We start from the raw sequence: 22,429 nt of genomic DNA, 5'->3' as shown, positions 1-22,429 counted from the left end.
GTTTGCACATTAATATCCCAGCTCGGGTTATTTTAAATAAAAAATTAGTTTATGACAGAAAGGGAAGTTTAAATGCAGCATTTTGTGTTTTTGTCTTGACGTGCGGAGCTGTGCTGGTGACATGGTCAATATGGAGCTATACAATAAGCCTTAATAATAATAATAATAATAATCCCTGGACTTGATACAGCGCCTTATCACATCGTTGTGAAGTCTCAAAGCGCTTCTGTCACAGAAAATATACTTAAAGTGTAGTGACTGTGTATCTTGGGTGAAATGCGACAGTCAATTGCGCACAGCAGTGTCCCACAAACATACGTGGATTGAGGAACCAAATTATTTTTTGAAGGGATTATTAACCTCCTTGAAAGCGGTCCACCAATCGACTAAACAACCGTGCTCACAGCTGCGAGCCCCCACTACAGCCAGGTGTTGTGGAGTAGGAGTGCCTTGACCTGCCCGGGAATTAAACCCAGGCTTCCCAGAGCACCAGGACTGCAAGTTTCCTTACTCCACACAGAGCCTATAATAATCCCTCCAAAACCAAAAACAATAATAAATTGGTCATTTTCATCTACGACTGTTTGTGGGACATTGCTGTGCGCAATTGGCTGCCGCGTTCGCCCACAAATATACAGTCAATTCACTTTACAGTGTGTTCTGTGAAGCGCTTTGGGACGTCCTCGACGTGAAAAGCTCTAACTGGCCCCAAGGTGACGTATTTGGCCACGGAATGTCAGATCGAGTCAGCCCTCTGTGACGGTCTCCAGTCCGGTTCCTGAGCCAGGAGGGTCTGCAGTACCCAGGGCGCTGGTGATGACAGCACAGCCCCAGCTCTGCGTGGGAGCGCAATATAAATGCAAGTTGTTGTGTTGTTGTTGGCTTCAGCCTCTCTGCCCCCACCCTCTGAAACTCTAGCCCACAGTCCCTCCTCCTCGACCCCTCTCTTGCCTCCTGCAAGGCCCGTCTCAAGACCCTCCTCTTTGTCTGTGCCTTCGGTCACCCTCCTAACCCCACCCTGCCCTCCACCCCTCCTGATCCCAAACCCCAGCTCGGGTCCAAATCCCTGACCGTCCAGCGCTTTGGGAAGTCCTCCCAACATCGCCGTGTGAATGTAAGTCTTGTTGATATCTTTAAGGTTGGATGAGCCACAGTCCGGGACAGAACGCCTACCTTGACAGAGTAGATCCGGGGTTAGACATGCTGGTTTACTGGTTGACAGACACCACTATAACTGGTTGCACTCCAGGCAGCAGGCAGCGAGCTTGTGTTGCGGCCAGTCGTGCAGTGGGCGAGCAATGTGGGAGGGAGAGAGGAGAGAGACCTGTTACTCAGCAGTGAGCTGCCAACTTCACTTAACAGCAACGCAGTGCTTGTGAATGTCCAGCTGTCTCCTTGCCTCCGTCTCGCACTGTGTTCGGTCACTCATCCGTGGCTCCCTGTGAGCCCTCCTCACTGACACGAACACAATGGCTGCTCCCACTTGTCATGATCGCCCCTCGCGTTTGATACAGCGCCTGATCACATCGTTCGGGCGTCTCAAAGCGCTTCACAGAAATTACTGTAAAGTGAATTGACACAGAGCCGTGGTTTGAGTGACCAAGTTATTGTGCTGAAAGGAATAGTTGAGGGACAGATCGGCCACGATCTAATTAAATGGCGGAACAGTCTCAAAGGGCTGAATGGCCTCCTCCTGTTCCTATGTTCCTAAGGGACTTGGCCTGTAACTCGCGGGCGGGCGAGGAGATTTCCACACTAACCTCTCCTCTGTTCTTCTCTTACAGACCAACATTCAGTTCTACAGAACGTACTGAACAACGAGCAGTTTCTGCACGGCATTGTGGACACCCAGTTCATAGACGAGAATCCTGACCTGGTCAACCTGCGGCCGGGACAGAACCGAGCCCAGAAACTGCTCTACTACCTGGGTAAGGCCGCTGGCCCCTTCTTACCTAGTGCTCAGGGGTTAGGTCGCTCGACCTCGCAAGCAGAGGACCCGGTTTCAATTCCCGCCGGGCAGGGTCAGGTCAGGAGCAAAAGCCGAGGGCAGTTTCCTTACTCCCCACACACATACACACACGCAGCACAACAGGCAGACACACACACGCCTGTTACCTACCAGATAGGGGACTGTATTGTCATTAAGGAATAACACTTTCTGGTAATAATCTCGATATAATAATGACTTGGTCACTCAATCCACGACTGTTCGTGGCCGCTGCCTGTGCACAATTGGCTGCCGGTTTCCCCACAAATAGCAGTCACGACATTTACGGATATAATGTGAGCACTTTGAGACGTCTCGAAGCACTATGTCAAACGCGAGGATTATTATCATTATCAGCCTTTATATGGGACACATCAATAGGCAAACACACCCATTAATATTAGACGCCATCCTAATCAGTTAAGTTTAAAAATGTCAACACAAATGAATCATTATTGCTGCCCCGACATGACCTCCTGATTTATCTACTCTTCCCACCCATCTCACAGTCTGCCAGCAATCAGTTTGCGTTTGCCTGCCTTTCAGCTTCTAAATATAAATTTGCTTTGTGCAACGCTGATTTTCTTACCCGTTGATGTATGGGTTTTGGTACTGATGCCGATCTCTGTTCTCTCCCCACACGCTCACACGTGCATATCAAACATACCCGCACGCCACACTCACATGGACACGCACATGCGCACGCACATACACACTCACACGCATATACATACGGGCACTCGCGCGTACATGCATAACACACGCACAAATCTTGAGGCACCGCATTGGGGGGGGGGGTGTTGAGTGCAAATTGGCTGCCACGTTTCGCCCGCGAACCACAGTCACTACACTTTACAGTATATCCGTGGAGCGCTTTGACACGCCCCCTGCAGGGGCTGCACCAAATGCAAGGATTCTCACTCTCCTTATCATCCAGGTCACGTTATGGTGAATGGACCAACCACCCCCATCCCTGTCAAAGCCAAGCCCTCCTCTGTGGATCCCATCATCCCCAAGATACCACTGGGTAAGTAAGTGCTTCACCTCTCCCTGCCCCTCCTCTCTCGCTCTCTCTCTACCTTTCTCTCTCTCTTTCTCTTTCTTTTTCTCTCTCTGGTCAGGTGTGTGCCACTGGGTAACCTCCCTCTCCCTCCCTCGCTCTCCCTCTCTCTCTCTGAACCACAGCATTGGATGAGCAGAACTTTCCCTCTCAGTAAACGTTAATGGTGGATGTACACACTGCGCCTTCGGGAGATGGAAGGCAGATCCTGCAGCTAATCTCACTCATCAAAAAAAAAAATGCGGTCGCTCAACCCACGACTGTTTGTGGGGACGTCGCTGTGCGCAATTGGCTGCCGTGTTTCGCCCACAAAATACAGTCAATTCACTTTTCAGTGTATCCTGTGAAGCGCTTTGAGACATCTCGAAGACGTGATCAGGCGCCTGTATCAAATGCGGGGATGATCATTAGTAGCAGCAGCAATGTTGCTGTATCCAGGGCCACTGTTAATAATATTGGCCAGATTATTCTGTGCGGTGTTTATGATTGTGGTGACTTATTATCCATGTCATTGTTTAAGGCGCCGTGTAAGCCAGGCATTAAATGACCAAAAATTTCATTAACTCTTCCAACTCACGAGCGTTGAATCCATTTAAGGAGCTGGCGTAACCAATGCCAAGCCTGTGCCACTCTCCCTAGGGTCCTGGACATTACAATACTAACAACAACCACTTTGTTTGTGCACTGGAGCGAGTGGGAGGCTTTCACTCATCGCCGGCTCGGCCCACATTCACCTCCACCGCGACACCCGGAGTTTACAGAATGTTCACGTGTCATTGAGACGACAACAACTTGCATTTACACCGCGTCCCAGAGCGCGGGACAGTGCCTGAGCAGCACAGCGAGCCCGGGGAGGGGGAGGTGACCGCAAGCGCGGTCAGAGAGCAAGGTCTTCAGGCGCGGCCTGAAGATGGGGAAGGAAAGAGGGGGCAAGGCAGCGGGAGGGATAGAGGAGAGAGTTTCAGGATGTAGTGTCACTAATGAGCCATCCAAAAAAAACTGTTGACTCAATCCACGACTGTTGTGGGGCACTGCTGTGCGCAATTGGCTGCCACGTTTCGCCCACAGAATACACAGTCACTACACCTTGCAGCATATTCCGTGAAGCGCTCTGAGACGTCTCATTGACGTGATAAGGCGCTGGGTCAAGTGCAAGGATTATTATTGTCACCTTCAAAAAAAAAAACAGCGTCGAAAACAGGAGAAGAGGTTCAACGCTGAGACACAATTAGGCAAAATGCACAGTCACTGCACCTTACAGTGCGTCTGCTTTTGAGACCTCCGGCCGTCAGTCAGTCTGTCAATCAGGGCTCCCAGCGGTGCTGGTTGAGAACGGTAGAAATAGCCGAACTCCGCAGCCTTGAAACCTCCTCTGAGCCTCAAAGTCTCCGCTGGGGACTTTGTACGGTGAGATGAGAAGCGCCGCACAGCGCAGGGAGGCTCCGAGGTAAGGACAGGGAAGCTCGTGTGAGTCCCTTCCCTGAGCCGCTGCTATAACCTGCTCCGGAACGCGAGCACGCAGTGGAACGAGGCAATTAATTCGCACAGTTTCCATTGTCTATCGGAGATAAATGTATTTAAGTGGTGTCCTTCCTGAGAGAGGGGAGCACTTCATTCAGTCGTGTGAGAGGGAGGGCGGGGCAGCGAGCACAAAGGAGGTTTGATCCGTCGTGTCTGTGCTGGCGCTCGCTCCCCCGCTGAAGCCTCTCCTTAAACCCCACGTGCTGCGACGTCGAGGTTAATTTATACCCGTTGAGTTTCAACTCAGGACCACACGGAAGCGAGACACACTATGTTGAAAAGACGTTCTTAGCACATAATTACAGTCACTCGGCTGACACCATTAATCTTCTCCTCTCTTCCGTCGGTTCCTACCTGTTGCTTTCAATGTATTCTGGCACCAGAATGAGTTTAATCCAAGAGAATAATATCGCGGAGGATATTATCATCTTACCAGTTCCCTGCTTCGGCCTCAGTTAGTTCAGACCTTTTACTCTCGTCGGCCTCTGATTGTGGAGGCCCACGGTGCAGTAGTTAGCCCACTCGGCTCGGACTCGGGAGAGCGCGGGTTCGATTCCCAGCAGAACGAAATCTTTCCTCACTCCCCACACGCGCACACACGGCTCTGGTTACCAGCAGGAAGTAGGAGCCCGGTTGTCAGTCGATTGGCGGATGGCGTTCCGGCGGTAACAATCCCTTCGAAAGATAAATGTGGTCACTCAATCCGCGACTGTTTGTGGGACGCTGCTGTGTGCAATCGGCTGCCGCGTTGCATCCGCAAAAATACACAGTCGCTACACTTTACAGTGCCTCCTGTGAAGCGCTTTGAGACGCCCCGACAACGTGATAAGACGCTGTGTCAAACGCCAGGATTATTATTGAGCGGACGGCTCACTCTGAGAACGGGTGCAGATTCGAGGGGCTGAATGGCCTCCTCCTGCCCTGGACATGTCTGTATGTGTTGGGTCAGCGCTCCTCTGTGTTTCCTGGCCTGGTTAATAATAAATAACAATCCTCGCATTTCACACAGCGCCTGATCACGTCTTCCAGACCTCACAGGATACACCGTGAAGTGACTATATTTTGTGGGCGAAACGCGGCAGCCAATTGCGCACAGCAGCGTCGCACAAACAGCCGTGGGTCGAGTGTCCAAATTACTTTCATTTATTTTTGAAGGGATTGTTATGCCCGGAAACCAATCCGCCAGCCGACTAACAAGCGGTTAACAGAGGAGCGTGTGTGTGTGTGCGTGTGTGTGTGTGTGTGCGTGTGTGTGTGCCTGTGTGTGTGTGTCTGTTTGTGTGTGTGCGTGTGTGTCTGTGTGTGTGTGCGTGCGTGCGCGTGTTTGTGCCTGTGTGTGTGTGTCTGTTTGTGTGTGTGCGTGTGTGCCTGTGTGTGTCTACGTGTGCGCGTGCGGAGTAAGGAAACTTGCCGAAGGTTTCTCTGCCCGCCCGGGAATCAAACCCAAGTCCTCTGGCCTGCGAGCCGAGCGCTGTGAGCACTGAGCTTGTTTAGTTCTGTTGTTCCAGATGGTTTGTTTACCGGCCACCAGCCCTGACCGTGGCGCTGACTGACCCCGACTCGCGGCTAAAACAACAACTCAAGCAATGTGTAACTTCATTTAAATGCTTGGCTGGAATTTTCACTCCAGCTTCGCTGCCAGACAAACGCTGCCCGACAAGCGCAAAGCTCTGTGCTTTCCTGACATCTCAGTGCTCGTAGTGGTGTCAAACCCTCGTTTGCTATACATCTCTCCCTCTCTCTCTCTCTCAATACATATAGCTGCTGACATATGCACGTGGGCGTATATGGGAGCGTGTGAGTGCGTTACACGCACGTGTATTACGCAGTGCGTGTGTGCACATCCTTGCATTTGCTACAGCGCCTGATCACGCTTCACAGAATGCACTGTAAAGTGTAGTGACTGTGCATTCTGTGGGCGAAACACGGCAGCCAATCGCGCACGGCAGCGTCCCACAAACTCACTCCCCAAACTCACTTACCTCTGTGAAGCGCTTTGAGCGTATATCAAATGCGATGGTTATTATTATGGTCCCCCCACCCCCCCCCCGCCCCCCGGCTTGGCGTCAGGCTCCGAAAGGCTGCCCTGTGGGAAAGGCGTTGTCGTTGTTGTTGTGCGAGAGGCTGGGAGGGAGAGGGTTAAGGGATGATTCAGAGTCAGAGCACAGGAAGACCTGAGCCACATGTTGGGGGTCCGACAGCGGGCGGTGAGCTGCGGAGAGGGAGGTTTCAGTCAAGTGTCTGGTGTTACATTATTCATGTAAAGTACATAATTGCTTTGCTCAGACACACGGCTCTCTCCCGCGCCTCACACTCCGTGTGTACCGTAATGAGGAGGAAGCTGGTGTTAAAGAGAGCAGTCTCTCGAGAGGACGTATAACAGTGAGACTCGATTCTCCCGGCCCCCTCCCTACAATTAGCACCCACTGCCTTTGCCTGCAGGGGCACAGTCACTACACTTGGCAGCGATCGACATGCTTTTGAGTTGCGGTGAAGTTGGCAAACAGCACGCATCATAACAATGGTGATGATAATCCCGGCCTTTGACACAGAGCCTTATCACATCGTCGAGGCGTCTCAAAGCGCTTCACAAGATATACTGTAAAGTGTAGTGACTGTATTTTGTGGGCGAAACGCGGCAGCCGATTGCACACACCGACGTCCCACACACAGTCGTGGATTGAGTGACCACATTTTTTGAAGGGACTATTACCCCCCATCCCCCCGTAAAGGTGACAACTGATTACTCGCTGCTGGTAAACAGAGGTTCGTGTGTGTGTGTGTGTGCGTCGAGGATGGAAACTGCTGAAGGTTTCGCCCTGACCCGCCCGGGAAACATTAGGTTTCCTATGAGATGCCTCGAAGACATGATAAGGCGCTGTATCAAATGCAAGGCTTATTATTATTATTATTATTATTATTTTAAAGGAAAGAAACAGGAAAGAGATTGCTGAGCAAGTGCCAGGCTGCATGTTCCGCATTGTGATGACCTGGAACTAAAGCCATTACAATCGCATTTCACTTTCATTTATTCCAGTCAAACCTTTTGCCATCCCCCCCCCACCCCCCCCCCCTCCCCGCCATCTCTCCCTGATGTGTTCATTACCCTGTGTCCGTCCTCTGTCACAGACACACGTATTCCGTTGCATTTGATCCAAAATTTCACCCTTATCCTCCCCCACACCACACGCCAAATCACATCAGCCTGGTTTACACAGCGCCCCTCACCCAGGGCAGCCTCCCCGAGGGCTTGACAGAGGCGGGGGGGGGGGGGGGCGGGGAGGGAGGGGGGAGGTGACCGCAGGCGCAGTTGAGTAGGAAGGTCCTAGGCACGACCTGAAGATGGGGAAGGATGGGACAAGGAGGAGGGATAGAGGAAGAGGGTTCCAGAGTTTTGGGGCACTGTGGCTGAAAGCCAAACCCTAACTAACTAACTAACTAGCGGGGAGTTGGGGTCCGAGCTGGACAAGCAGCGGGAAAGCTTGGCCAGAACGCCCTCTCTCTCTCTCTCCCAATGGCCAAGCTGTGTGTGGGTTTAGCTGGTTAGACTCCAGCAGTTACCCCAACGCACACTCTGGGCTCCCCCCCCCCCCCCCCACAAAGCCTTGGCTCTCGCCAACCCGGCCTTAATACTCCCTGTTATTAGGTAAGCGGGATGCGTCCTGAGAGAGAGAGAGAGAGAGAGAGAGGGAGATTGCAGCCATCACCAGCAGCCTCCCCACACAATACACAATCCAGTAAACAAGCTGTGATTTACCGTGAGATTGTTTCTCTGCGCTGCTTATTAGCTGTGCAATTAAAGTCTCCTTTCAGCCCCAGTCACTCGCTTCCTCCAGCAAATTGGTTTCTCTCTGAGATGTGTTCACCAGAGGTCAATGGCAAGAGATCTCAGTGAAGATCCTTCCCCCCGGCCTGGCTTTCCATCGGTGATGCTGAGGAGGCGCTTAGCACTGTCCTTTGTAATGCGTTTATAACTGGAGTCCCCCAGCCTTGTGGTTAGCATCGCAAGCGAGAGGGGCTGGGTTCAATTCCCAGGCGGGTCGGGGCAAAACCTTAGGCAAGCTTCCTTACTACACACACACACACACACGCGGCTCTGTTTACCAGCAGTCAGTAGGAACCCGGTTATTAGTCGATTGGTGGATCACATTCCAGTTTCCAGGGGTAATAATCCCTTAAAAAAATGATGATAATAATTTGGTCGCTCAGTCCATGACTGTTTGAGGGTCACTGCTGTGTGCAATTGGCTGCTGCATTTCACTCACAAAATATATAGTCACTTCACTTTATATCCTGCGAAGCGCTTTGAGACGTCTCAAGGATGTGAGAAGGCACTATATCAAATGCAAGGATTATTGTTATGATGATGTTACTTTACAGTCAGTGCCGGTGAATCACTTTGAGACATTTTAACAATGAGGGAAGACGCTGTATTGAATGCAAGGATTATTATTTATCTCTCTCCCTGGGAGCTGAGTCAGAATTATTATCGGATAACTTTATCCCTTTGCCTCTGTAAATAACAGTAAGACAATTTTAACCTCTAAATACAATTATAAAATGAAATGATGTATTTAAATCCGCATTACATTCCCTCTGCATTCCCTTTGAGACCTGAAAAGGGAGAAAACTGGCAACTGTGAAGCAGAAAAAGCAGAAGAGGGTTTTGGCTTCGCTCTCTCCAGCTCACTGAGCAGAATACTCCTAATAACTGGGGAAATAAGCACAGGTCTCGTTGTGGAATCCTGTAGCTCAGTGGTTAGACCCCTCGCCTCGCAAGGAAATGGACCCGGATTCGATTCCCGGGCGGGTCAGGACAAAACCTTCGGCAAATTTCCTCATTCCACACATACGCACACAGACACACACACGCGCCTCCGATTACCAGCAGTCAGTAGGAACCCACTTGGTTAGTCGATTGGGGGATCACTTTCCGGGGTAATAATCCCTTCGAAATAATAATAATAATGTGGTCGCTCAATCCGCAATTGCGGGACGGTGCTGTGCCCAATTGGCTGTTGCATTTCGCCCACAAAATATTCAGTCGCTGCACTTTACTGTGTATTCTGCGAGGCGTTTTGAGATGTCTCAACGACGTGACAAGGCGCTGTGTCAAGTTGCGAGGAATTTTATTATCACTAACGTAAATGTATGGAACGGGCTCCCGAGGGAGACAGAGAGAGGGTGGATTCTTTCAAGAACAAATGCCATCGATTTCTGTCAGGAAATAACACCCGGGGGGGAGATACGGTGCACAGTTTGGGGGCACCACATGTCGAGCGACCGCGGATGGTGGAAGTCGACTGGGTGGACCTCGGTCTTCTTTCTTCTGTTCGTATTGTGAGCCTGAGGGGCTGTGTTCCCTGTTGGGGCTGCGCTGGAGCTGTTCACGGTTATTGATGATGTGTTTTAATATCCTCTCAGTGTAATAATGTTTCTGGCTGGACTCAATTCTGCGTCTGGCGAGGCTGTGACTGGCAAGCAGCCACGACCAGCACACATGGCATCGCATATTGACAGGCAATTTATCAGGCAATTTGTGCAACTCGTATCATCAATACCTGGACACACGACCGGCTCATACAATAAACAATACACCCAGCCACAAACGCTCCCCTCTGCAGGCGGCTAATCTCTCTGTGGCTCAAGGAAAATCTCTCTCCCGTTGCCAAGGCCGTAATACTAATAATCCTCGAATTTGATACAGCGCCTTATCACGTCGTTGGTACGTCTCAAAGCGCTTCAACGGATGCACTGTAAAGAGCTGTGGAGTGAGTGACCGATTGCCGTGTGCAACTGGCTTTGAGACATCGCAACGTGTGATAAGGCGCTGTATCAAATGCAAGGATTACTATTATTATTATTATTAATGATTATTATAGTGGCTGCTGAATGCATTGGGGCTGGTTTGGTTAAAGTGAAATAAAACGCTGTGCTGTATCCAGATGCACCAATCTGACCAGATTATGGACAAGCCGGTTTGACAGCCCTGAAATGGCTGTTTGAGAATTCCTCGGCTGCCCTAATAACAGCATAAACACAGGCTGTGAGCAGCAGGTGGAGGGGACTGGAGAACCACAAGCTTCATTTGTCACAGAGATTTGAAACTTCACGGCTGGCTGGCTGAAGCCGCCCTTTGGTAAACAAGAAAATGAATCCTCGTCACCCACTGGCAAGCCAGTCAGTAAACTTCCGCACGCCGAGACGTTTCATACAGAGGCTCAGCACGTCCTTCAGACGTCTCAGAGCGCTTCCTGGATGCACTGTAAAGTGGAGTGACTTTGTATCTTGTGGGTGATACGCGGCAGCCCGTTGCGCCCACCGACGTCCCCACAAACAGCCGTGGGATGAGTGACCGCATTATTATTATTATTATTGTTTTGAAGGGATTATTACCCCCGGAAAGTGATCCCCCAATCGACTAACAAGCGGGTTCCCACTGACTGCCGGGGACACAGGCGCGTGGGTGTGTGTGTGGAGTAAGGAAACTTGCCCAAGTCTTCACCCTGACCCGCCCGGGAATCAAACCCGGGTCCTCTGGCCTGCGAGGCGAGGGCTCTAACCCCTGAGCTACAGGATTCCTGTTTGAGGTTGTGGGTTCAGGTCCCTTATCGGAGACTTTGAGTTCACAGTCTAGACCGACCCACCAGCACATTACTGGGGGGAGTGTTGCTTTGTCAGAGCGTCAGTCCTTTGGATGGATGTTGGAGTTACAATGCTGTGGGGAAAGAGAAGGAGGTTTTCTCTCTCTCTCTCCCCCCCGGGGTCCTGGCCGACAATCCCCCAGATAAAAATGAGTCATTACTTCACTGCTGTTTGTGGGATTTAATTGTACAAACTGACTGCCATGTTCACCCTCCACCAGTCAGTACAGTTGACAGTAATTAAAGTTTGAGATGTTTCAGAGTAATAAGACACTAATAACGTACATTGTCTGACAAATGCACTGACACCGAGCACAGACATCAGCAAAGACATATAAAGATGTTCACCAGAGAAAGAGATGTTTCAGGAGGTTTGGTGTGTGTGTGTCTGTGTGCGTGAGGAGAGAAGGGCTAGAACTGTGTGTTTGTGTGTGCGTCGCTGTGTGTCGGTGTGTATGTGTGTGTATTTCTGTTTAGTTTAGAGATGTGGCTGTTTTAATAATAACCCTTGCATTTAATATAGCGCCTTATCATGTCATTGAGACGTCTCAAAGCGCTTACAATATGCTGTAAAGTGTCGTTACTGTATTTTGTGAGCTTAAGGGAGCCCAGAGTGTGCGTTGGGGTAACTGCTGGAGACTAACCAGCTAAACCCACAGCTCGGCCATCGAGAGAGAGAGAGAGAGAGCGCTGTCTGGCCAAGCTTTCCCGCTGCTTGTCCAGCTAGGACACCCCTCCCCGCTAGTTAGGGCTTTGGCTTGCGGGGTTAACAGGGAGGATTCCCTGCCCCCAGTGACTGTCTGTGTTCCAACGGGTTAAAGATCTGAGAAAAAGATGGAGAAACAAACTGTATTTTATCACTTTAAACGGATCTCTGATTAAGTTCACCACAAATGGCGATTTAACGAGAGCGGTAAATAATTCAATAAGTTTCACACTGAACTCCTAGTTTTCAATTATTCTTGTTATGAGTTTTTCCAGTTGATTTTAGTGGAACTAATTATCATGAGACATTCACTAAAATTGTGCGCTTTTACTGAACTTTCCTATCAGTTCAGAGACCCAGGAACTCCCTCCCTCAGTCCCTCCGCCCTGCCCCCTCCTTGTCTATCTTCAGATCGCACCTGAAGACCTTCGTCTTTGACTGTGGCTACGGTCATCTCCCCTCATTGTACACGTGACATCCCATCAAATAGCCGTGACATTGAAGAGGTCTGTCCAAGCCAAGGGACTGGACACTGCTGGTGACAGACGGGTCTCGTGACAGCCCGACTGTTCCCTTTAAGAGGAGAGAGGTTTGACGGAGAGGCTTATAGTTACAGAATCCTGTAGTGTAGTGGTTAGAGCGAGAGGTCCTGGCTTCGCTTCCCGGTCAGAGCGAAACCTTAGACAAGCTTGCTGAATCCACACGCACGCCGTTGTCTTCCCAGCAGTCAGTAGGAACCCGCTTGTTGGAGGATCCCTTTCCGGGGAAAAAATTGCTTCATCAAATCAATCAACCAATCAGTCAACCAATCAATCAATCAGTCAACCAATCAGTCAACCAATCAATCAATCAAAGTTTTAAAAATGTGATCCACCTTTGTGGGGACGTCGCTGGGCACAGTTGGCTGCCGCGTTTTGACCACAAAATATGCAGTCGCTACACTTTACAGTGTGTCCAGTGAAGCGCTTTGAGACATCGGGGAGACCTGTGAGCTCTGTATCCAATGTAAGGCTTATGATGATGATGATGATGACGACAACGATGATGATGATGGTGTGGCCACTCTAGTGTGGGAGCTACACTGATCTCTCTCTGATCTCTCTCTGGTCTGGTTACAGATGACCCTCCTCTGGGGTTGCGGGACGTGCTGCTGCGGGAGGGGCCGGAGGGCTTTGCGAAAGCCGTGAAGCAACACCAGGGTCTGCTGCTCATGGACACCACCTTCAGGGACGCCCATCAGTCTCTCCTGGCCACCCGCGTCCGCACGCACGACCTCAAGAACATCTCCCCCTTCGTAGCTCACAACTTCCAGAAGCTCTTCAGCATCGAGAACTGGGGAGGTGAGTGTCTGTCCAGCCCCCAGCCCAGCTCAGCCCCCAGCTCAGCCCCCACCCAGCCGCCAGCTCAGCCCCCAACCCAGCCCCCAGCTCAGCCCCCAGCCCAGCTCAGCCCCCAGCCCAGCTCAGCCCCCAGCTCAGCCCCCAACCCAGCCCCCAGCTCAGCCCCCAGCCCAGCTCAGCCCCCAGCCCAGCTCAGCCCCCCAGCCCAGCTCAGCCCCCAGCTCAGCCCCCAACCCAGCCCCCAGCTCAGCCCCCAGCTCAGCCCCAGCTCAGCCCCAGCTCAGCCCCCAGCTCAGCCCCCAGCCCAGCTCAGCCCAGCTCACCCCAGCTCAGCCCCCAGCTCAGCCCCCAGCCCAGCTCAGCCCCCAGCTCAGCCCCCAGCTCAGCCCCCACCCCAGCCCAGCTCAGCCCCCACCACCCAGCTCAGCCCCCAACCCAGCTCAGCCCCCAGCTCAGCTCAGCCCCCAGCTCAGCCCCCAGCTTTGTGGAGTCCTGTAGCTCAGTGGTTAGAGCACTCGCTTCAATTCCAGGCAGAGGGCGAAACCTTGGGCAAGTTTCCTTACTCCACACAGAGCCTAATAATAGTCCCTCCAAAACCAAAAACAATAATAAATTGGTCATTTTCAATCTACGACTGTTTGTGGGACATTGCTGTGCGCAATCGGCTGCCGCGTTCGCCCACAAATATACAGTCAATTCACTTTACAGTGTGTTCTGTGAAGCGCTTTGGGACGTCCTCCCGACGTGAAAAGCGCTATATCAAATGCAGGATTATTATTATTATTATTATTATTAGCTCAGCCCCCAGCTCAGCCCCCAGCCAGTCCCCAGCTCAGCCCCAGCCCAGCCCCAGCTCAGCCCCCAGCCCAGCCCCCAGCCCAGCCCAGCTCAGCCCCCAGCCCAGCCCCCAGCCCCCAGCTCAAGAGAGGGGGCGAGTCAGAGGAACTGTGGGATGGAGTTCCAAAGGATGGGGGCAGAGAGGCTGAATGCCCGCCCGCCGATGGTGGGCCGGGCTGGGTGGGCAGAAGACGGGAAGCAGCCCGAGTTACCGCATGGAGAGGCGTTTCACCCACAAAACACACTTTACAGCGTATCCTGCGAAGCGCTTTGATAAGGTGCTGTATCAAGTGCAAGGATTATTATCACTTGGAAATGCCTCCTCCTCACCTTGCGATGAGAGAGAGAGAGAGCGAGACGGAGAGAGGTTTGAGTACATTTACGCTGACTTAACACGGGTATAATTTATGGAAATTAGACAGCACTTGTACTAAAAGGTTATGAAATGTAAATGTGGGTTTGATTGTTTTTCTCGTGTGATCCCTTTGATATACAGACTAAGTAGTTTAAGAGGAGCTTTGAAGAAGCTTTTATTCCTGTTTAATGGAGAATCCTCAGCGTTTAAACCACTGGCATACAATGCAGTATCCCGCTCACACAGACTCTAATTTTATTCCTATTAACTCAAGCTACGAAAGTGCTCGTCCCACTGAAATCATTTGTCACTCACACTCCGTCCGTCCACTGATAAGTCTCTCTTTTTGTCCTTTTCAATGACTGTGGTGTTAAAATAAGAGTCAAACTACAGCCAACTCGCGGGTGGGGGCGGGGTGCAGAGGAGAGGCTTATTTTAAGTTTATTGTTTAGAATAATGATCCTTGCATTCGACCCAGCGCCTTATCACGTCGTTGGGACGTCTCACAGCGCTTCACAGGATACGCTGTAACGCTTAGTGACAAGCAAACCTGCGCCTAATACTCTCCGGAATTAGGTAAGCAGGGGGGCGGGAGGGAGGGAGAGAGAGAGAGAGAGAGAGAGAGGGGCGCATCCCATTCCAGCAATCTGTCTGTTGAGGTTTCCTTGTGGAGTTGGGATGAATTGAATCCTCGGTTTGGTTTGAAAACTCTTATCAAACCCGGGTCCCCCCCCCCAACCCCCCCCACTTCCCCACCGCCCCCCGCCCTCAGCTCCCGCTCAGCAGTGAATTGCTCTGCGGCACTCCCACCTCCGCCCTGTGTGTAAATATGAATGGCCGGGAGGGCGGCACAGGTTGAAGGACATTTGGTCCGTCTCTTCCCATCCTTAACAATGCCGCCAGTGGTACATTGGTGCCTTTGTGTGTCCGTCTCCATGGGAACGTTGCTGTGAAGTGTATTTAAGGCTCACCTTTCTCAATCGCTTCCCTGACGGTTTCTCACACGGCCTCACGTGGTGCTGGGCCTCCCAGACATATCCCGACACAGCGGGGGGGGGGAGAGAGACACAGAGAGAGAGAGAGAGAGAGAGAGAGCAGGGAATGGGGTTGGAGTAGAGAGCTGCAGCGGGGGAGCGAGCCCCAGCACAGACACGATGGGGAGAGAGAGAGAGAGAGAGAGAGAGACCAGGGATGGGGTTGGAGTAGAGAGCTGCAGCGGGGGAGCGAGCCCCAGCACAGACACGATGGGGAGAGAGAGAGAGAGAGAGAGACCAGGGATGGGGTTGGAGTAGAGAGCTCCAGTGGGGGAGTGAGCCCCAGGGTGTGTGTCTGTGTGTGTGCAGACATGCTTTTGTCAACTGACTGAATGTGTGGTTCTCTCTATCCAGCGCACTTGGGGGTCACAGGGAGAATAAAAACACGGTCGAGCATATCCCCATCGCTATCAGAAGCTCAGAGCAGGGAGAGAGTGGGGGGAGTTCGTCTCAAACCCACTAATTTGTTGGGTCTTTACTGTCAGAAGTGTCCGTCCGTCTGTCTGTCTGTCTGTCTGTCTGTAATAGTGTGAATGTAATGAGGTTGAAATATATAATATTCCCTGCACCAGGTTTCCATGGAGACTGATTTTTTCCCCTATGTGTGTGTGTATATATATATATATATATATATAAAACTAAGGGTATTGATGTCTTTCGAGGCAGTGACATGTTTGGAATGACTGAGAGAGAATATTATTGAAACACAGTGAGTTGACCTGGATTCCTGGCCCTCAAAGCTATTTTTTTTTTGTACTCAAAATCCACCGACACTGAATGATAATCCTTTACAGTGTGATCCCGCGCCTTTCGCCTCGGAGGAGGTCTCAAGAGCGCTTCGCAGGGTTTTACTGCGAGGCGTAGTGACCGTGCGTGTTTTTATTAAGTGTATAAATTGGCCGTTCACCCCGTGGCTGTTTGTGGGACGTCGCTGTGTGTCAATCGGCTGCCGCAGAGTACACGGTCACTCCTCTTTAGCCGCGTGAAGTGCTACGTGACATAATAACAACCCTCACATTTGACCCGGCGCCTTATCGGGTCATCGAGAGACGTTTTCAAAGCGCTTCACGGGACACACTGTGAAGTGTAGTGATTGTATTTTGTGGGCGAAACGCAGCAGCCGGTATCCCTCAGTCTCTCCCGGCGTCTCCCGGTATCTCTCAGTCTCTCCCGGTGTCTCCCGGTATCTCTCAGTCTCTCCCGGTGTCTCCCGGTATCTCTCAGTCTCTCCCGGTGTCTCCCGGTATCTCTCAGTCTCTCCCGGTATCTCTCCGTCTCCCCCGGTGTCTCCCGGTATCTCTCAGTCTCTCCCGGTATCTCTCCGTCTCTCCCGGTGTCTCCCGGTATCTCTCAGTCTCTCCTGGTGTCTCCCGGTATCTCTCAGTCTCTCCTGGTCCTGACGGTGTCTCTCAGTGTCTCTCTGTGTCCCCCGGGGGCTGACGGGGCCTGTGTTTGGCTGCTGACAGGGGCCACCTTTGACGTGGCGATGCGCTTCCTGTACGAGTGCCCGTGGAAGCGGCTGCAGGAGCTGCGGCAACTGATCCCCAACATCCCCTTCCAGATGTTACTGCGGGGGGCCAACGCCGTGGGGTACACCAACTACCCCGACAACGCTGTGGCCAAGTGAGTACCCACAGGGGCACGCTCCCACCTGCCCCCCCCCCCCACCCTGCCCCCCCTCATCCTGCCCCCCCTCATCCTGCCCCCCCCACCCTGACCCCACACCATCCTGCCCCCCCCATCCTGCCCACTTCACCCTGCCCCCACCCTTCCCCACCCCACTCCTGTGAAGCGGATTGAGACGTCTCGACGACGTGATCAGATGTAAGGATTGTTACGATGATGTTGTGCTGCTCAGGTTCTGTGAAGTGGCCAAAGAGAACGGGATGGATATTTTCCGAGTGTTTGACTCCCTGAACTACCTGCCCAACATGATCCTGGGGATGGAGTCAGCGGGGAACGCTGGAGGTGTGGTCGAGGCAGCGATCTCCTACACCGGGGACGTCAGTGACCCCTCTCGCACAAAGTACTCCCTCGATTACTACCTGCAACTGGCAGAGGAGCTGGTCCGAGCTGGCACACACATCCTGGGCATCAAGGTCAGTAACTGGCGGGTTCCACAGTCTCTCTCGGCTCGGCTCCTCTGGCTCGGGCTCCTCAGGCTCGGGCTCGGGCTCCATGTAAACCAAGCGTATAGACATTGCGACTCCCGCCATGGCCCCGGTCATCGATCTCCGCTCCGAGGTCACGCTGACCAGAGCTCAACGGGCAAACAGTCGCATAGTCCCTACACCCCACGGCGTGTCCTGCGAAGCGCTTTGAGGCGTCTGGGAGCCGCGAGGCGGGGCGGGGTCAGCCGCGAGGGGCTGCCATGCGGGGGGGGGTCTCGTTGCTGACGGCTGTGGTTGTTGACAGCGCTGCGCTCCAAGCTGCTGAAGCACACCAGGCTGAACGTCGTGGCCTTCCTGAACGACCTGCCCAAGACCCAGCACGACATCGCTTCCTTCGTGCTGGACGTCAGCACACAGACGGTAAGCCGGTGGCTATCGGGGTCGGGGGGGGGGGGGGGGGGGTAGAGTTCAAGGTCTTCTTCCTCACCTTCACAGCCCCCCCGTGGCCTGGCTCCCCTCCCTACCTCTGGGAGCTGCTGAACCCCATATCATCCTGTCCACTCTCCCTCCGCTCAGCGGGCTCCGCCTGCTCCACGTCCCCCCGCCTCGCCCGGCCCCCCCCCCCCCACCATCGCCTCTCTGCCCCCACCCTCTGGAACTCCATCCCACAGTCCCTCTCCCTCCCTTCTTCAAGGCCCATCTCAAGACCCTCTTCGACCGACTGCGCCTTCGGTCACCCTCCAACCCCCCACCCCCCCCGCCCACCCTCCCTGCCCCTCATCCCCGCCCTCCACCCCCTCCTGATCCCAACCCCCTGTTCAGCTCGGGTCCAAATCCCTGACTGTCCAGAGCCTTGGGCCGTCCTCCCTCCTGACGGGGAAGGCAGGCGCTGGGGGAATGCCGTGTGTTGTTGGGTTGTTATTGTTGTGAAGGGACAGACGGCTGTTGCTAAATGTGTGAATCTCTGTCGTTATTGGGGGTTAAATTCTTTCTTCCTCGTCCACTAATGTCTTATTTCCTCGTCTGTCTCTCTCCCTGATTTCCTTCACTTGCCACAACTTGTTCACCTCCCAGTGTGTGTGGTTTGTGTCTGTTTGTGTCGCTGCCTGTTCCCAAACCAAGAGCCTCCCCCTGTAGCTCAGGGGTTAGACCCCTCGCCCCGCACCCCACAGCCCCTGTAGCTCAGGGGTTAGACCCCTCGCCCCCCACCCCACAGCCCCTGTAGCTCAGGGGTTAGACCCCTCGCCCCCACCCCACAGCCCCTGTAGCTCAGGGGTTAGACCCCTCGCCCCCACCCCACAGCCCCTGTAGCTCAGGGGTTAGACCCTCGCCCCCACCCCACAGCCCCTGTAGCTCAGGGGTCAGACCCCTCCCCTCACACCCCACAGCCCCTGTAGCTCAGGGGTTAGACCCCTCCCCTCGCACCCCACAGCCCCTGTAGCTCGGGGGTTAGGTCGCTCACCTTGCAAGCCAGAGGACCCGGTTTCAATTCCCCGCCGGGCAGGGTCAGGTCAGGGCAAAGCCGTAGGGCAGTTTCCTTACTCCCCACACACATACACACACGCGCACACAGACAGACACACACACGCCTGTTCCCCAGCAGTCAGCGGGGACCTGGCTGTTAGTCGATTGGGAGGATCACTTTCTGGGGGTAATAATCCCTCGAAAAAAATATGTGGTCACTCACTCCACGACTGTTCGTTGGCCGCTGCTGTGCACAATTGGCTGCCGTGTTTCACCCACAAATGCACAGTCACGACATTTTACAATATGTAATGTGAAGCACTTTGAGACGTCCTCCTGACAAGAAAGGCGCTGCTCTAAGTGCAAGGCTGACCCTGTGTGTGTGTGTGTCCGGATATTGGCTGTAGAATTGACATGACAGTGAGCTAACCACTTGTCTGTTGTCTTTCAGCACACACTACTGTGTTTCTCGGTGTACGGGGTGTTTAAGGAAGGTAAGGGCCGCTGATTACCTGGTGATTTATGTTCCAGCCGTTAGTTACCGGGGTTGGAAAGTGACGTTTTTCTCTTTGTTCGTTTCTGTTCTTTAGTTGACGGGAAATCGCGAGATTCTGTGAGAGCCTTCTCACGAGTGTTCGTGGCTGTGCCCGCTGAGAACGCAGGGTAAGGCTGGCGCTCCAAGGGTGAACACATCAAACACACACACCCTCACAGACACACACACGCGCGCGCACACACACGCGCACACACACACACACACCCTCACAGACACACACACACACACGCGCGCACACACACACACGCGCACACACACACACATACCCTCACAGACACACACATGCGCGCAGACAGACAGATAGACACACACACACACACTGATCATCACACACAAAAAAATTCGGGCTAATTTTTTTAATTTAACAACACCGCAGAGATGCGCTGAGAATTTAGCATTTCTCTCCTGTTCGTCCACTCCCTCTTTCTTCCCCTCTCCCTCTCTCTCCCCCCCTCCCTCTCTCTCCCCACTCCCCTCTCTCCCTCTCTCTCCCCCTCTCTCCCCCTCAGGCTGTGTATCGTGAATGACCAGCTGTTTATCAGAAACGCCACCACAGAGGAGATCCGCAAGGCATTTGCCACCCCGGCCCCCACACCCTCCAGCAGCCCAGTGCCCACCCTCGCTGCCCCCCAACAGGAGATGCTCCAGGCCTTCTCTCTGCAGTCCGGCATGAACATCGAGTGGTCACAGAAGTGAGTGGCTCTCAGCGGCTTCCTGTCTCTACACGGTCATTAATAACAATAACAATAATCATCCTTGTGTTTGATGTAGACCCTCATCACGTCTTCGAGAAGCCTCGATATCCAGCAGCAAATAGAAACCCAATGGAGCCACATAAACCCCGATAAAAGCTGAAATCCCTGTAGCTCAGGGGTTACACCCCTCGCCTCGCAAGCCACAGCCCTTCTAGCTCAGGGGTTAGACCCCTCACAAGCGAGAGGACCCAGGTTCAATTCCTGGCCGGGCAGGGACAGGGCGAAACCTTAGGCAAGTTTCCTTACTCCCCACAGACACACACCACACACACAGACACACACGCCTCTGTTTACCAGCAATAAGTGGGAACCCGCTTGTTAGCGCTTTGGGACGTCCTGACGTGAAGGGGGCTGTGTAAGTGTGTTGTTGTAGCTGTCGCTGACCCCTCTGCCCTTGTCCAGGTGTTTGCAAGATAACGACTGGGACTTCAATCAGGCGGCGCAAGTCTTCACTACACTGAAGGTTAGTTTGTGCAGCTGTGTCTCTGTGTGTGTGAGAGTCTGTGTGAGAGTCTGTGTGTGTGAGAGTCTGTGTGTGTGAGAGTCTGTGTGTGTGTGTGTGTGTGTGTGAGAGTCTGTGGGTGTGTGAGAGTCTGTGTCTGTGAAAAAAATCACTTGCTTTCCATTGCTCCTCCTGTCCTCCTTGTGGGCTGGGGAGGTAATCGGGGTCTGCTCGGAGCTGAACTGACCCAAAGGTGACGTGTTTGCCCATGGAATGTGGGGATCGAGCCCCCTTCCCCCCCCCCCCCCACTCTGTGAGGGTCTCGAGCCCCCGGTTCCCGAGCCCGGAGGGGCCACAGGGTCCCAGGGCACTCGCTGCTGATGGCGGCCCGGCCCGGCCCGGCTCAGACACGGGAGGACCTGGAAAGGGCCGACCAGTCACTGGGGGCAGAGAATCCTCCCCCTCAGCTCCTGGTAACCCCACAGCCAAAGCCCCAACTAACTAACTGGCGGGGAGGGGGGTCCGGGCTGGACATGCAGCGGGAAAGCTGCCCGACAGCCCTCGCGCTCTCTCTCGATGGCCGAGCTGGGTGTGGGTTTAGCCGGTTAGACCCCAGGAGTTACCCCCAACACACATCTGGGCTTTCCCCCTCCCCCCCCCCCCCCCCCCCCGAAGCCTTGGCTGTCGCCCAACCTGCACCTAATACTCTCCGGAATTAGGTCAGCAGGGAGCGTCCCTCCAGAGAGACAGTCACTCCACTTAAACAGTGTTACCTGTGAAGCACTTTGAGACGACGCGATAAGGCGCTGTATCAAATGCAAAGATGATTATTATTATTATTACTGTATTATTATTATTACTATTATTATGAGCAGAATTTTCTCTAAACGCTGATGCCCCTCTCTCCCCTCTCTCCCCCACCCCCTCCCTCTCTCTCCCCCCACCCTCCCCCTCCCTCTCCCGCCCCTCGATCTCTCAATCGTTTTTTTTCCTTTTGCTTTCTCTCTGTTTTTTGTCTGTTTGAATTTCTCTCTTTCAGGCCGAGGGCAAAATCCCTGAGGTGGCGTTCATGAGGCAGCTGTGAAGGCGGGAGGGCAACTGCTCCCGAACTCCAGCCCCAAGGCTTTCCCCCAACATCCGAGGGTCTGTGTGTGTGAGCCTCACTCTCTCACTCTCGTTCTCTCCCTTTTTTAATAACACACAAACCTGTCCGGGCTGTTGCTATTGACAAGTATTAAGTGTGACTCAGCCTCAGATGATTTTTTTTAGCTAAACTCGTGGAGCCGCAGTTTCCGATGTCAAACTGTGTAGACGTTCGATTAAAAATCAGGTGTATTTTTTTTTTCCACCGATGTAGAGACGTGTGTTGTTGGGGTGGGTGGGACGGGTGGGTGTGTGAGGGAAGGGGGTTTTCAGGGGGTGGAGAGGGTATAGGGTAAGGGATTGAGACAAGAGAAGATAAGAGGATGTGTCGGATAGGAACGACTTGACTTGTTTTCCAGGTTAGAGAGGGAAGCTGAGCTCGTTCGTGTAAATAGAGAGAAACATAGTGAGTAAAAGAGCTGTGAGAGAGCAAACCTAGAGACCCCCCCCCAATCGGCTGCCGCATTTCGCCCA

The 22,429-nt window shown here is 53.1% G+C and overlaps 1 protein-coding gene across 1 annotated transcript in view; it reads left to right on the top strand.

Moving 5' to 3' along the window:
- The window catches only part of LOC103190321 (pyruvate carboxylase, mitochondrial), a 203,447-nt gene extending 181,246 nt beyond the window's left edge, over positions 1-22,201 (top strand). The window contains exons 15-22 of the mRNA XM_042345251.1: positions 16,951-17,107; positions 17,343-17,583; positions 17,881-18,015; positions 19,511-19,553; positions 19,650-19,722; positions 20,125-20,307; positions 20,773-20,833; positions 21,852-22,201. Coding sequence (XP_042201185.1) covers positions 16,951-17,107; positions 17,343-17,583; positions 17,881-18,015; positions 19,511-19,553; positions 19,650-19,722; positions 20,125-20,307; positions 20,773-20,833; positions 21,852-21,896 — 938 coding nt within the window. The 3' untranslated portion in view covers positions 21,897-22,201. The remainder of the gene's footprint in view (positions 1-16,950; positions 17,108-17,342; positions 17,584-17,880; positions 18,016-19,510; positions 19,554-19,649; positions 19,723-20,124; positions 20,308-20,772; positions 20,834-21,851) is intronic.
- The last annotated feature ends 228 nt before the right edge of the window (positions 22,202-22,429 follow it).

This window comes from Callorhinchus milii, unplaced genomic scaffold, assembly GCF_018977255.1.
Source record: "Callorhinchus milii isolate IMCB2004 unplaced genomic scaffold, IMCB_Cmil_1.0 Scaffold37, whole genome shotgun sequence".
Classification (NCBI taxonomy): domain Eukaryota; kingdom Metazoa; phylum Chordata; class Chondrichthyes; order Chimaeriformes; family Callorhinchidae; genus Callorhinchus; species Callorhinchus milii.
Note: the sequence above shows the minus strand (reverse complement) of the source record. Positions and strands in the feature narration are given on the sequence as shown.